Here is a 13,558-nt window from a genome sequence, read left to right on the forward strand (position 1 = left end):
CTATTGAATTTACTGTAGCAAAAATTTGTCCATAACATCAGTGATGTAGATCAGGGATTTGGCACACAGGCTGTAAAATAATTGCTAAAAATCTTTGTATTCTCTCTGGAATGAGGATAATTGCCTGTTCTGCCAATGGCTGATTATGTCTGACCTGCTTGTGTCTCCCAGCCCTGAAGGTGAGCTTCTCAGAAATGGTGTAGGAACACTTTTGGTGGGGTCCCACTTTTCGCAGTCTAACTAACCTTTCTTTCCTCCCTTTTGTTAATCTCCAGAATGCAACAGCAACAGCAGCAACGTCGAATGTTCACAGCTGCCCTCCTGGCACTTGTTTTCATTCTGGCAGCTGTGGGTACCGCTGAGGCTGGCAAAAAAGAGAAACCAGGTAAGGACCAGTGCAATTCTGAGTTAATCCCAGAGATAGATTGCATGTGTGGGAGAACGTTAAATGCTTCAGGTTATGTTATGAAGTCCAGTTCATTCATTAACCTTTTGACATACAGGGTAGGGATTTGTGACTGTGACGTGTTGTTCTGTGCTAAATAGGAAAACAGAAAGTAGTTTCCATGAAAGCTGTCAGCTTGACAGCTCTGGAGACTGGATTCCTGAGTTTATCACAGAGTGGATATTGCAAGGCAGTTTAAAATTTGCTCTGGGAATAGGTTCATGCTTGACTTAGGAAGAACCAAACAGGAGTGATGAAAGGGCAGTTATCATGTCACTTGTTCAGTGTTGTATATGACAATGTTACACCAATGCTGTGTGATGCAGAAGTCCTCCGACAAAGAACTGAACTAACTCACTGCTGCAGCCCGACAGTCAGGCATCCAGCAGTAATTGTTCTGTCAGTGAGGAACTCAGACCTCATTATAGGAGAGACAGACTTGGGGTGGGAAATTCATACCTATCAAACCCAATTTTGGCAGTTTTCAAGGGACATTTCTTTTGGTGTTTTTCTTAAGGGATTATTATTTACAGGTAACTTACACACCAGTTAATATGACCTGTGGGTCTATCAATCAGAATTAGCATTCCCATTAAAAAGAAGTTTTTTTCTAACCATTGTGCCTGTATGAAAATATGAGAAAATATGAACATAAATATACAAGAGCTAGAAGGAAAATAATTTCATATTAGGCTCTATAAAGTTGCTCATAAAGTTTTGGGGGCTTACTAATTATTTGTGAACCCTTGGGTTTGATAACATTGCTGTCTTTTCTCATAGGACTTGGGTTTAAGGATTTAAATGAAGTTTTGACCCTGAGCAGCAACTCACTTATATTAACAGCATTTTGAGTACACTTCCCCATGTGTTTTTTTTCTTCACTTTTGGAGTTCTGGTCATAAGATACCATAGAATGATTTGGGTTGGAAGGGACCTTAATTTCATCTAGTTCCTTGCCAAGGGCAGGGACACCTCCCACTAGAGCAAGTTGACAAGGTGCTATCCAACCTGGTCTTGAGCACTTCTGGGGAGGGTCATCCACAACTTTCCAGAGCAAGCTGTTCCAGTGTCTCACCACCCTCACTGTAAAGAATTTCTTCCTAATATCCAGGCTAAATATAGTCTCTTCCATCTTAAAGCCATCCCCTCTCACCCCATCACTACAAATCTTCATAAAAAGTCCCTCCCTAGCTTTCTTTTATATGTACTGGAAGGCTGCTATAAGGTCTTCCCAGAAGCTTCTCTTCTCCAGGCTGGATAAAATACGGCATGGTATAGTAAATGAAAGTTTGTGTCACATAGCTGTTCCCTAGAGGTGCTCAAATCCTCTGTTACACGATGTCAACACATACATTTCTAGTCTGTATAGTACATAGTGCTTCAGTTGGAAATGAAAATACTTGCATGCCATCAGCTACAGGAGGTAAGGAGTGACCTTTCTGAGTAAGCCCTCCTGCATGTTTTGGTCAGTGATCCCTGAGGATTTGTAGATGATCCCTCATTCTGGAGATGAGAATCCACTTGAGAATATCTAAGTGGACTAGGGTAGTAGGACTGAATCTCAATGATCCACACTGCTTTGGAGTCAAAGAGGCTGACCTGTCTCTCCAGAACTGTGAAGAGGATGCCAGAGCTTTTGCTTTTGAAGCAGCTGTTTTACAAATGTCTTCCTTATTTACCCTTTCAGGTGCTGTGACTGTTTAGTGAAGTTTAGGGAACTTTTCCATGGGTTCTGGGTACTCACCAGTTCTCTTGGTTTGGTTTTGTTCCTTGTCTTCGTCTAGAGAAAAAGGCAAAGAAATCTGACTGTGGGGAATGGCAGTGGAGTGTCTGTGTGCCCACCAATGGTGACTGTGGCCTGGGGACACGTGAGGGCACCCGCACTGGAGCTGAGTGCAAGCAAACCACCAAGACTCAGAAGTGCAAGATTCCTTGCAACTGGAAGAAGCAATTTGGAGGTAAGCATTAGTCTCTTAAGGGATTTGCTTTGTCTTTTACTTTTTTTATTTAAGTGTGGAGCTGTAAGACTGTATTTTCAGCTCTGCAAATGTCTTGGTGAAGGAGCTACTGCTCTATTTCAAGTTCATCAGAGCTAGAACACATGAGTCACCAGAAGGCAGCTTCTTCAGAGCAAAGCAGCTCCTCTGCAGAGACTCCCTATTGATCTGCTTATTCTAAACTCAATCTTCCAGCAACATGCCAGAATCTGCTCTTGTGTGCTGTACAGCCCTATTTAAGGCCACACAGTTAAGTGTGGTGCATTCACTCTCAACTGAGAATCTCTGCAATGGTTACCACAGGCTTTACATGACCTTGTGGTGTGATTTGCACCACAAAGCATGGGCGGCTACCAGTGTGTGCAGTGACAGGAGTAAATGAAGGACTATGTATTTTGTCTGTGTTATTCAGTTCAGAAGGTTCATATATAGCAGTTCAGAAAGATGTGGTAGATCTGTCCTCGACAAGTTGCCTGTCCAGAAGTCAGATCTGATTACTCTTAAAAACGTTGCTTTTTTTCTACTAAACAGCTTGCAGGGGTATGACATCCTCTCAGTGACCTTACCAAGGCAATTAGTGTTGCAGTTTGAGACTTGATAAGTTCATAGTCACACACAAGTTCTTGAAACAGTTCAAACCTTATTTGGTAACTTTTTGCATCACAGAAATGGAGGAGCAGCCATATGACATTTTCCATTGTTGATATTTATTTATCTATTTATTTTCAATTACTATTCATGGTGTATCTTCCTAGCTGAATGTATTTTCTTTTATATGACAATATCCATCCAAAAAAGCAAGAGGATTAAATTTTGAAATAGTTTGTGGGAGAGATGGCAATTATCACTGCAAATCATCTTTATAGTTTTCTTGGGATTCCTTTTGTCAGTTTTGTGATCTGTTTGTCTACAAGCACTGTCTGTCTGGAATAACCTATTAGGTTCATAATTTCTTTCTTTCCACACTCAATCATTCTCTTTTAAAATTGCCATTTATTTGCATGTTGCAGCGGAGTGCAAATACCAGTTCCAGGCCTGGGGAGAATGTGACTTGAATACTGCCTTGAAGACTCGAACTGGGAACCTAAAGAGGGCCCTCCATAATGCTGACTGCCAGAAGACTGTTACAATCTCAAAGCCCTGTGGGAAGCTTACCAAACCCAAACCTCAAGGTAAATTCCATTTGCTGAAAGCTGCACACTAGTTCTTTCAAATCACTGGACTTGTGATGTCCCACGTGCTTCAGTGGGAGCTCAGTAGTACAGAACGTTGTACTTTCACAGAACAATAGAACTGTTTAGGTTAGAAAAGACTTTTAAAATCACTGAGTACAACCATTAACCCAGCACTGCCAAGTCTACCACTAGACCACTAAGCACCACATCTACATGTTTTTTAAATACTTCCCTGGGCAGCCTATTCCAGGGCTTGACAATCCTGAAACTTAAGGTTCACTACAACCTCAGGTAGTTGTAGAGAATGATAAAAGTTTTTCCCTGAGCCTTTTTCTTGGCCTTTCCTAAATTCTGTGCTGCTCCTATGTCTCATTAGGCAGGTAGACAATATTCCTGAGTTGTATAGTCAAAGCAGTCTCACACACAAGAGGTAAGCTTAGAGTGCCAATTTTAACCTTAGACCACCTGTACTACCGGTTTGCTGATGCAACTAGATTTCCAAAGTACAGAAGTTTCCCATAACTCTCCTGTTAATGGGAAAAAAACAGTAAAAGCATGTAAAAGTGTCTCTTGGTAAAGATGCATTTTCTATATTGTTAGTTTGGTATCGAATAATGACTAGTTGAAAAAAGGACTGATTTCTTTCTGGACAGGTGGTATTGAAGGGATGTTCCTCTTGCTGCATGTTGAAATGTGTGAATGTTCTGCACCCTTGGAGTTGTATATGCTTTATTCAGAGATAGCAGGAAGGAGACTACAGAATCTGTATGTCTTAGTTAAATGTGAGTGACAGTGTAATTTCTGGTATGCAGAAAGACATACAACCTGCATTTGTATTTCCAGGTGTCCCTTAGACAAACTTATTTTTGTTCTAATCATTAAAACCTTTTAATGTACTCTTCTGTTGGAGTAGCAGGTGTTACTTGCATAGGCTGATTTATAGTGGGAGCTAAAGCTGAGAGATCTTGTTTGAGATACAGAAGTGATGTGTTTTAAGTGGATTATACAAGCTATGCTACCCTGGCATGTTTGCTTAAAACCAGCTAGGTAGGTTATATAATTATAAAAATAAATGTGATTAAGAGTGATGGGAAGCTGGGACAAGCAATTTTCAAATTGTGGGTGGTGGTGCACCATTGATCTGAGGAGTACCTGCAGGTGCCCTCCTCTGCTTGTGCAGCCAGTGACACATCTGATAAGGTTGCAGATGCTTTCTCTGTGTGTGCATGCATCCATCTGTTTTGCAGTCAGTACAGCTGTGACCAGTCTTCCTCACACACCATCCCTGGAGTTATCAGAAAACTGCTGAGTGTAGAATTTGCATAGAGAACGGCAAGCTGTGAAGCAGAAAGGATACAACTGGGTTTTCAGAGACGAGCCGACTGGGTTGAGTTGGCAGTAATAAACATCTTCATTTGGGGATGGATGTGACTGGCTGGGAAAGAAGGAAGGCTGTGAGCTGTGTGATTTTATTGTTGATAAGTTTGGAGGGAAGGACTTTGTTTTTTTTGAATAAGTTTTCATGCCTAAGTGGCATTTGGGAGTTTATTGAATCTGCCAGCAGAGTCACTAGTAACCCTCTGTCTTGTTCTGCTCCCACTGAGTCAATATATTCTGTCAATGACATTCAGAAGAGGGGAGAGGGAGATACAGCAGAGCATTGATGTAGCATTATTTTGTGACAGCAGTGCTGTTGGGTGGTACAGGGTTGTTTTCAATTTACAATTTTAAAGGCAGATCATGTGAAATTGCTGGATTGGAGCTGACTGATTCTGGTTATCACAGAATGGTAGGTGGAAGAGACCTCTGGAGATAATTTAGTCTAATCCCCCTGCTGAAGCAGGTTTGCCTAGATCAGGTTGCACAGAAACAAATCCATGTGAATTTTAAGTCTCCAGAAAAGGAGAATCCACAACTTCTCTGGGCAGCCTATTCCAGTGCTCCATCACCCCAAAGTAAAGCAGCTTTTCATTATGTTTAGGTGGAACTTCCTGTGTTCTAATTATGAGTAAATTATATCTGAGACTGAAACTTGGATTGGGACTGACTGCAGCACACATAGTTTTGTGGTTTAATATAATTAGGAAACCTGACTTCATTTGATTTGAAAAAATAGGTACAGACATATGGATACAAATGTAGGTTTGTGATCATAATAACTGTGGGCAGAAATTCTGCTCTCCTGATTTGCATTACAAATCTCATGGTGTCTTCCTGCATGCCACCTGCTCATTCATCTGCTGTTGGCATTAATCAGAGCAGCACACATGGAAGTCACACTCGCAGGCTGCCTGTCACAGCCTGCCTGAGCCTTGAGCTAAAGATAAGAAATCCATATTGCAGCTCTGTGGGTATAACTACGTGGGAGCTACACTGGACAGTGTGTTTTGGCAGCAGTAGGAGGAGCTAGAGTAAGAAATTAGGTCAAGTAGATTAGTACTGTGTGAAATGTTGTGCCCTACTGAACTTTATTTCTGTATTAAAAAAATCTGAGTGCTGACATGTTAGCTAGACTAAGAGCATTTGTTTTCTTCCTGAGGTGAAGGTGAGAAGTAAGATACAGATTATTGTGTGAGCACTTCTGTAATGGAGTGACTATGTCAGTGGACAAGGGAAAAGCTATGGATGTCATCTATCTGGACTTCTGAAAAGCCATTGATATGGTCACCTTCTTTCAAAATTGACAAGAGATGGATTTTGTGAGGAGACTCTTTGGTGGATAATGAATTGGTTGGGTAGTGATATCCAGAGGATAATGTTCAGTGGCTCAATGTCCAGATGGAGAGTCCCTCAAGTGTCTGTGCTGGTCCAATGTCGTTTATGTCTTCATCAATAATACAGTGGGATTAAGTGCATCCTCAGCAAGTATTCAAATGACACCAAGCTGAGTGGTGCAGTTGACATGCCAGAGGGACAGGATGCCATGCAGAGGGACCTGGACAAACTTGAGAGGTGGGTGTGTCCATGTGAACCTCATGAGGTTCAACAAGGCCATGTGCAAGGTCCTGCACAGGGTGTTGGGTCACAGTGTCAGCAAAGGCTGGGGGATGATGAGAGCAGCCTTGCAGGGAAGGACTTGGGGATACTGGTGGATGAAAAGCTGGGCATGAGCCAAGAATGTGCACTGGCAGTCCAGAAGGCCAACTGTATCCTGGGCTGCAGCAAAAGAAGCATGAGAAGGAGGTAGAGGGAGTGGCTTGTTCTGCTCTACTCCATTCCAGTGAGCCCTCACCTGGAGTACTGTGTCCAGTTATGGAGCCCTCAGCACAAGAAGGACATGAAACTGTTGGAGCAAGTGCAGAGGAGGGAAAATGGCTATAGGGCTGGAACATCTCTCCTGTGCAGAAAGGCTGAAAGAGTTTTTTCACCCTTGGACTGGATGATCTATGATGTATCTTCCAACTGGATGTTTTCTGTGATTCTGTGAGAAGGCTCCAGGGAGACCTTACTGCAGTCTTTCAGTACTTAAAAGGGGCCTAGAAGAAAGATGAGGACAGTCTTTTTAGTAGCGCTTGTTGCAACAAGACAAGGGGCAATGATTTTAAACTAGAGGAGGCTATGTTTAAACTAGATACAAAGAGAGATTTTTTACAAATGAGGGTGGTGAAACACTAGAACAGGTTAGCCAAAAACATGGTGAATGCCCCACTCCTGGAAACATTCAAGATTGGGCTAGACTGGGCTCTGAGCAACCTGTTCTAGTTAAAGACATCTCTGCTTACTGAAGAGTTTGTTTTCCATGCAGTGGACTGCAGGTATTTATTAGCCTCCATTTTCACCCACAGTTTCATATCAGTGAAGCTTCTTGTCTATGATATGCTTCTTGTCTTTAGACAAGAAGCTTCTTGTCTTCATATGCTTCTTTTAGACAAGAAGCATATCATACGTTATTTGAAAGGAGCAGGTTTGTTTCTGAGGAACAGTGTTATCTAAGGTCTGCATTGATATGCTGATTGAGTGCAGTACCTTCCTACTGCGATTGCCTGTAGTAGCAGGGCAGTGGTTCTGACATTTAGGAGCCCTGGCAGAAGAATAGGAAGTGAGTGGCTTATTGATTACAGGAATCTGTTCTACCACTAGTCAGTTTCCTTTCTGACTGGTGTGTGCTTGAAGAGCTGCATCGCTGAATACGTTTCTGATGGCAATAGGCTGAGAGTTCCAAAAGCAAATGTGAACTGACTGACAGTATTGTAGTAACAAATATCAGTATATTCAGAAAAAAGGTTGTTTTCATGATCTTCCTTACTAACTCCCTTTCCTATGCCCTAAAACCTTCCTTCTCTTAGGTTGTTTGTTACCTATTTGTTACGTCACTTTTCCTTTCGATTTCATTTTGTAAATGGCATGACTAAAACCCTCTATTTACCTTCTCCAATCATTTGTAGTTTTATATTTCTTCTGTCACTTTTTGTCACTTGCCATCTTTTTAAACTAAATCCCATGACTTAAGTATTTCATTGTATGCCAGTTTATCCATGGTAAGAATTCTCCTAGACGTACTTTTGTTCCTTCTATTACTGCAAAATAATTTTTCAGCTTAGGAGACTAGACTGTTCACAATATTCCAAGCATATCCTCTATAGATTTGTGTGGGAAATATTGTAGTACTTCCTTTATTGTTCATTACACCCACTAAATAATTTAAATATATTTTTCCTTTTATCACTGCTGGCATGTGGAGCATATTGCTTTATCTAAGACATTCACATTTCTCCCTCACTCTTATATTTTTAAAAACCTTAATGCAGTTAGTTAACAACCCAAGAAGGCAGATTATTTATTTTAGGCTTGTCCAATGAAGTGTTGTCTACCAGATTTTACCTGACACATTTCCTTAATGTGGCTTGGTGTGTGAATTTCCACCTCACCTTCCCTGTTCTTTGAGAAAAATGCTGATAAATTGATGTTACCTGTAAGTGCTGCTCACCTGTTGCTTATACATCTTTCCAGTTCATGAACATGGAATAACTTTGCTAGCAGGATGAATCCTGTGTCTGCTGTTCCGTAGAGTTTGATCTATGCTTAACAGAAAGGAAAATTATATCTGTAGAAAAATCCCAAGGGTTCTCATTTTGCAGATTTGCTGATAAAGTATATTTTGGTTTTCCAGGATCTTCTATGAGCTGTGGCAAAACTTCTGCTAAATTAAGCCAGGAGGTACTCATTAAACTTGGAAATCAATGCCTGCCTCATAAACTGATGGCCTAAGTGTTCTCATAGGTTTGTTTTATCATTAGTCAGCATTCATGGAAAAGCTGTAAAGTCTTTTTAAAGAACTCTTATTTTGGAAACAAGCAAACAAAAATAATTAAGAATTGTATTTTTTCATTATTAGCAACCCCTCTGTCTCAATATTTTTGTTTCTAAGTAGCTGACTCTAAGTACGGATTATATTCTACAACACTTGGATATTTTGGAGCTCACTGCCTGCAGAAGAATTTTTTGAGAAACTTCACTGTCTATTGGATTTAAGGGAGAAAGTAGATGATGAATCAGGATTATGAATTTTATCTGCGTTTCTAACAAGCTCTTTTCTCCATAGCTTTGCTGAGATGTTCTGGGATTGGAAGACAATAGCTCAGTCCTGGGCTGCTATGCTGAAGTGTAGTTAACACAAGATGAAAACTGTTGTTCATTCTTGAATATTGTGCATGTGGGCAGAGAGATTGTCAGCAATGTGACAGCGATATTCCAGACACGATGACTTGTGTATTTAGTACACAAATGAGGTCAGGAGAAAGCCTGTCACAAAGGCTGGAAAGGATGAAAGGATTATTTTTATCACAAAATCCCAGTAAAGACAGCCACCTCTCCTCTAGCACAAACAATTGCATATTCTAATCAATGTCTGCAAGGCTGGGGATGTTCAAGGTCTTCCTAAACTATCTTGACAGATGTGAAAGACTCAGGCACTTCTGTCGAGTAGCTGCTCTAATGGCCAACTTCCACTGAAGAGCAGAAAACACTTCTGACATGCTCCATCTGGCCTACTTCACAGCCACCCAAACTTGATTGATGGTTGTTCGGGTTCCAGCCAGCCAACAAGGAAAAGAACGGGGTATTGTCAGGATTCAGGAAACGTTTTGCTTCAACTACTGAGAGAAGAGGAATTTATTTTTATTGAGATGGTTTGCTCAATAGGCCTTATATCTTTTTTACTCTTTCCATCACTCTGATTCCTTTTCTCTCTCTCCCCATAACTGATGTACTTTTACTTATTTCTCTGATTCAGATAAAATTAACTAGAATAAGATGCCTGCTTGCTCTTTCTGCAATGTACCCTTAATTTTTCGAATTACTCTGCTTTCTGGTAAATTTATCTTTATTTATTATTTTTTTTTTAAATAAATCTCCCTCCCCAACATTTTAGCAATTTACAGGATGATGTCTGATCTGTGAGTTACAGCTGGCTCAGCTCAATCCTTGCCACAAAGGGAAACAACTCCAGCTAAGCTTGACAAACCTTAACGCTTCTTACACCGCTATTGTCTTTAACAGTTGAAGTGGCATCCAAAGCTCACATCCTCCAACATGTAGTGATTGGAAGGGTTTCTCATATGAAAGAAGATCTACCTAAGCTATTAATGGCTGTAATCTCTTTCATGTAATGCAGATCAGGTGTAGCAGTTGAGAGTCTAGCAAGTTGTCAGTGCAATTCCAAAAGTGGTACATGATACTGCAGTGGAGAAAAGACTACACTCTGTATTAGCAATAATTTCATGTTGTTTAAAGAGCTTTACTTAGGACTTTAGTGCAATATAAATAATTTCCACTATGTTGTTTCTTTTATCTACCAATCTTTACAGGTAGCAATTGGCTAATCCTTCTGTCATTCCTTGAAGCTGAGGAAGTACAGTTTTAAAAAAAAGTAGTAGCTGCTGCCCTGTATTTTCCCAGTCTGCAATTACAATTATCTCAATGTGAAGATTTACTTCAAGATGACTGTAGTCTGTAGGGTCTTTGGTTTTGACATTAGTAATCCAAGTAGACTTAAGGCAGTGTTGACACTGACTTACCTTGTGTCTTCTTGGTGTCAAATCATGACAGAAGTCCATGAAGATGGACTTATGTTCAAAAGCAGTTATATCCTTGTCCTTATTTTGGTGCCAGGAGCAGAAAACAACCTGTGGTTTTTAAGCAGTACAATGGCAGCCTTGATTTCTACCTGTAGAGAAGCCATCTTCCTCAGTGCATCGCCATGACAGACTGACTTTACTTGCTACTGGCCATTGCAAGCAACTGATGGTGATTTCTGAATGAGTTCCTTACCTGATAAATTTCTATTCATTGCTCAGAGAAACTGAATGATGCATTGGCAAAAAGGACCACCTGTAGCCCAGCCCATTTTGCATGTTGGGCTACCTATGGGATGCCCTTCCTCAGCTTTGCCTTTATGCAACAACAAATATCTGGTTTTAAAGAGTAGCTGGAGGGGACACAGAGAGAGAAGAAATTACTTGTCAGGACTGTGATCTTCTTTTGTTTGAAAGATGCTGGTGTCTCCTATTTTAGCATTGCTCTTGTACTGTACCTCCCTCTGTAGGTTTCAGAATTCCCTGCCTTTAATGTAACTCATTAGTAGTGCAGGCATGCAGCTAGCGTAATAATTAGTATTACAGGAGGCAGAATAATAGGATCTGCTCAAACTAATTAGATATAAAAATGTGGGATTTTTTCATATTAGGAAACAGCTGCAACATTTTAACAAAAAAAAACCGGAAAGGCGAAATTAGGAGGTTTTTCTCTTGTTCTAAAGAGGAAGGCGGATTTATTGAAGAATGGCCTCAGACACTGACCAAGAGCCTGCAGTGAAATACAGTAACTGAGCTCTGCAGGGTAGACACTGGCAGTGGATGCCCAGTGGGAACAGCGTAGCTTGCTCTTATTATTGTTGTTATCATCATGATTATTTGTGTTGCATGAGTGCCCAGAGGCCCGAGCTGAAAAGAGTACCATTGTACTAAGCACTGCATAAACACTGTGAGAGGCAGCTTTGCCATGAATAATGTATGCCTTATGGAGCTGAGAAATGTGAAAACCAAGAGAAGAAACAGTGGTCCAGAGGGGAGAGCCTGGGTACTAAATGCTTGCTTGTCTTTCCTTGTGCCCATTGCTAGTCTGAGGTCAAAGCTTGTAACTGAAAGATGAAGTTAAACTCACTGGAAACTCTAGACTCTGAGGCTGATCTCTGTGAGTTGGTTCCTTGCTACCATAATATTGGGAAATAGGATTTTTCTCAGTTTAAGTAGGAACAAGAGGAAGTCATATAAGAAAAGCAAAACACAGTGGTTGTTACAGTGTGGACCAGCCTCAAGCTACTAGTAAGTTGCCAGTGTAGTCCATAACTAGTAATGGTTGAATGTCTTATAACTGTTTTTGTTGCTTCCATTTCCTTATGTTTCTTGGAAGCACTGTAGTCTCCCATGAGACTGCTTTTGTATCATTGAAAAATTATACTGTTTGGATAAAAAATTAGAATGCACTGTCAGATCATAAGCAGGAAATTCTTGTAGGAGAGGGAAAAAGAAAAAGGAAAAAAGGAAAAAAAAAAGAAAGAAAAAAGCAAGCATAGGCAGTTTAGTGGGAAACCTAGCCTTTCATGTTTTCTCATCCCCTGGTTTGTATTTAAGATTAATTTTTTTTCTGTGTTACCTCAATAGGTGAAAAAGTGGATGTAAGGAATGTACTTGTTTAACGCTCTTGTGCAACTGGGATTTTCTTTTAGGGTTTAATACAGACCTTTTTGGGTGAAAGTTTAGATAGTGTTGTTGTGTGTGCCAATTCTGTTACATGCTCATTGTCTCACTATCCTGGCTTTCAAGAGCAGTCCGCCCTCCTTGGCATTAGTTAGTGCCCTTGAGCTGTGAAAATGCCTGAAGCTGTGGGATTTGCTCTTCTAAAAGATATAGCATCAGCAAATGTTTACACTTGTTACTGTTCCCAGCAGGGAAACAGAGAGAAAGCCCTGTGTCTTCATTTCTGTGTTTTCCTTTTCCTTTTCTCTACTGCCTTTCCTTTCAGGCTTTTCACCCCCCACCCCTTCTTTATCCCTCCATCTCATTTTCCATGTCAGCAGCTCTCTATCTGTTCTTCTATCTGTGCTTACCTCAGCTGTTTTGCAGGCAACTTTTCAGAGTGTGGAGCACGGATGCAAGCCAAGCCTGACTCCTGTGCCCTGGGGATAGATCCCATCTGGGGCAGATGCAGAAAGCACAACTGAGAAATTCCTGTGCCTGGTTTAGAAAATCTAACTAAATAGAATAGGGTCTCTGTGCAGAGTATATCACAAAACATGTTGTCCTAAATAAGTATTTGTATATTTTTTCTCTCTCTCTCTATATATATAGTAATATAATATAGATCTGCTTGACATAAAGCTGCCTCAGTGAGTGATCTTTTTACTGTATAGGTATAGGCCAAAATCAAAATGGATTATAAATACTTTTTGTTTGCAACGAGGCTCCTGCAGATATGTGAATGCAGAGAGTAAACTAACTCCGAATGTATCAGTCTGTGCCTGCACCTGTCTTGCTGGCATTAAGAGAGATCTTGTGTACAGCATAGAGGGCTGAAGAGCCAGCTGAGACTGGGTCCCTCTTGTGCTGAGCACAGAACATGACAAAGAACAGTAAGGAAGTCCATACCCTACAGAAGCACAAGTACAAATGTACCAGAGGCAGATAAGAAGCAGCAAACAGAAGAGCCAAGTGAGCTGTTTCTGGAAATTACTTTCTAGTTAGCTAGACCCCGTAAGCAGTCTCCAGTTGCAAAACAGACTTCTCTTGAAAAGTTTATCCCTTGCAGTCTTCTGAATACTTCCTCTTAAGGCTCTTAAAAAGCTTAGATATGTGTGATACAGATGTAAACAAATGAGATGAAACTTTCCTGATCTTTGTCTTTGGGCAATTAGACATTCTGAATCAGGCCAAAACCCAGAAAAT

At 40.7% G+C, this 13,558-nt stretch overlaps 1 protein-coding gene across 1 annotated transcript; it reads left to right on the forward strand.

The window, feature by feature from the left end:
• The first annotated feature begins 276 nt into the window (after positions 1-276).
• Positions 277-12,189, forward strand: PTN (pleiotrophin). The gene is made up of 4 exons (XM_054387081.1): positions 277-385; positions 2,230-2,403; positions 3,453-3,614; positions 12,131-12,189. Exons 1-4 carry the CDS (start codon positions 277-279, stop codon positions 12,187-12,189), a joined length of 504 nt encoding a protein of 167 aa, XP_054243056.1.
• Positions 12,190-13,558: the final 1,369 nt, after the last annotated feature.

Source organism: Indicator indicator, chromosome 14 (genome assembly GCF_027791375.1).
Source record: "Indicator indicator isolate 239-I01 chromosome 14, UM_Iind_1.1, whole genome shotgun sequence".
NCBI classification, from domain to species: Eukaryota; Metazoa; Chordata; class Aves; order Piciformes; family Indicatoridae; genus Indicator; species Indicator indicator.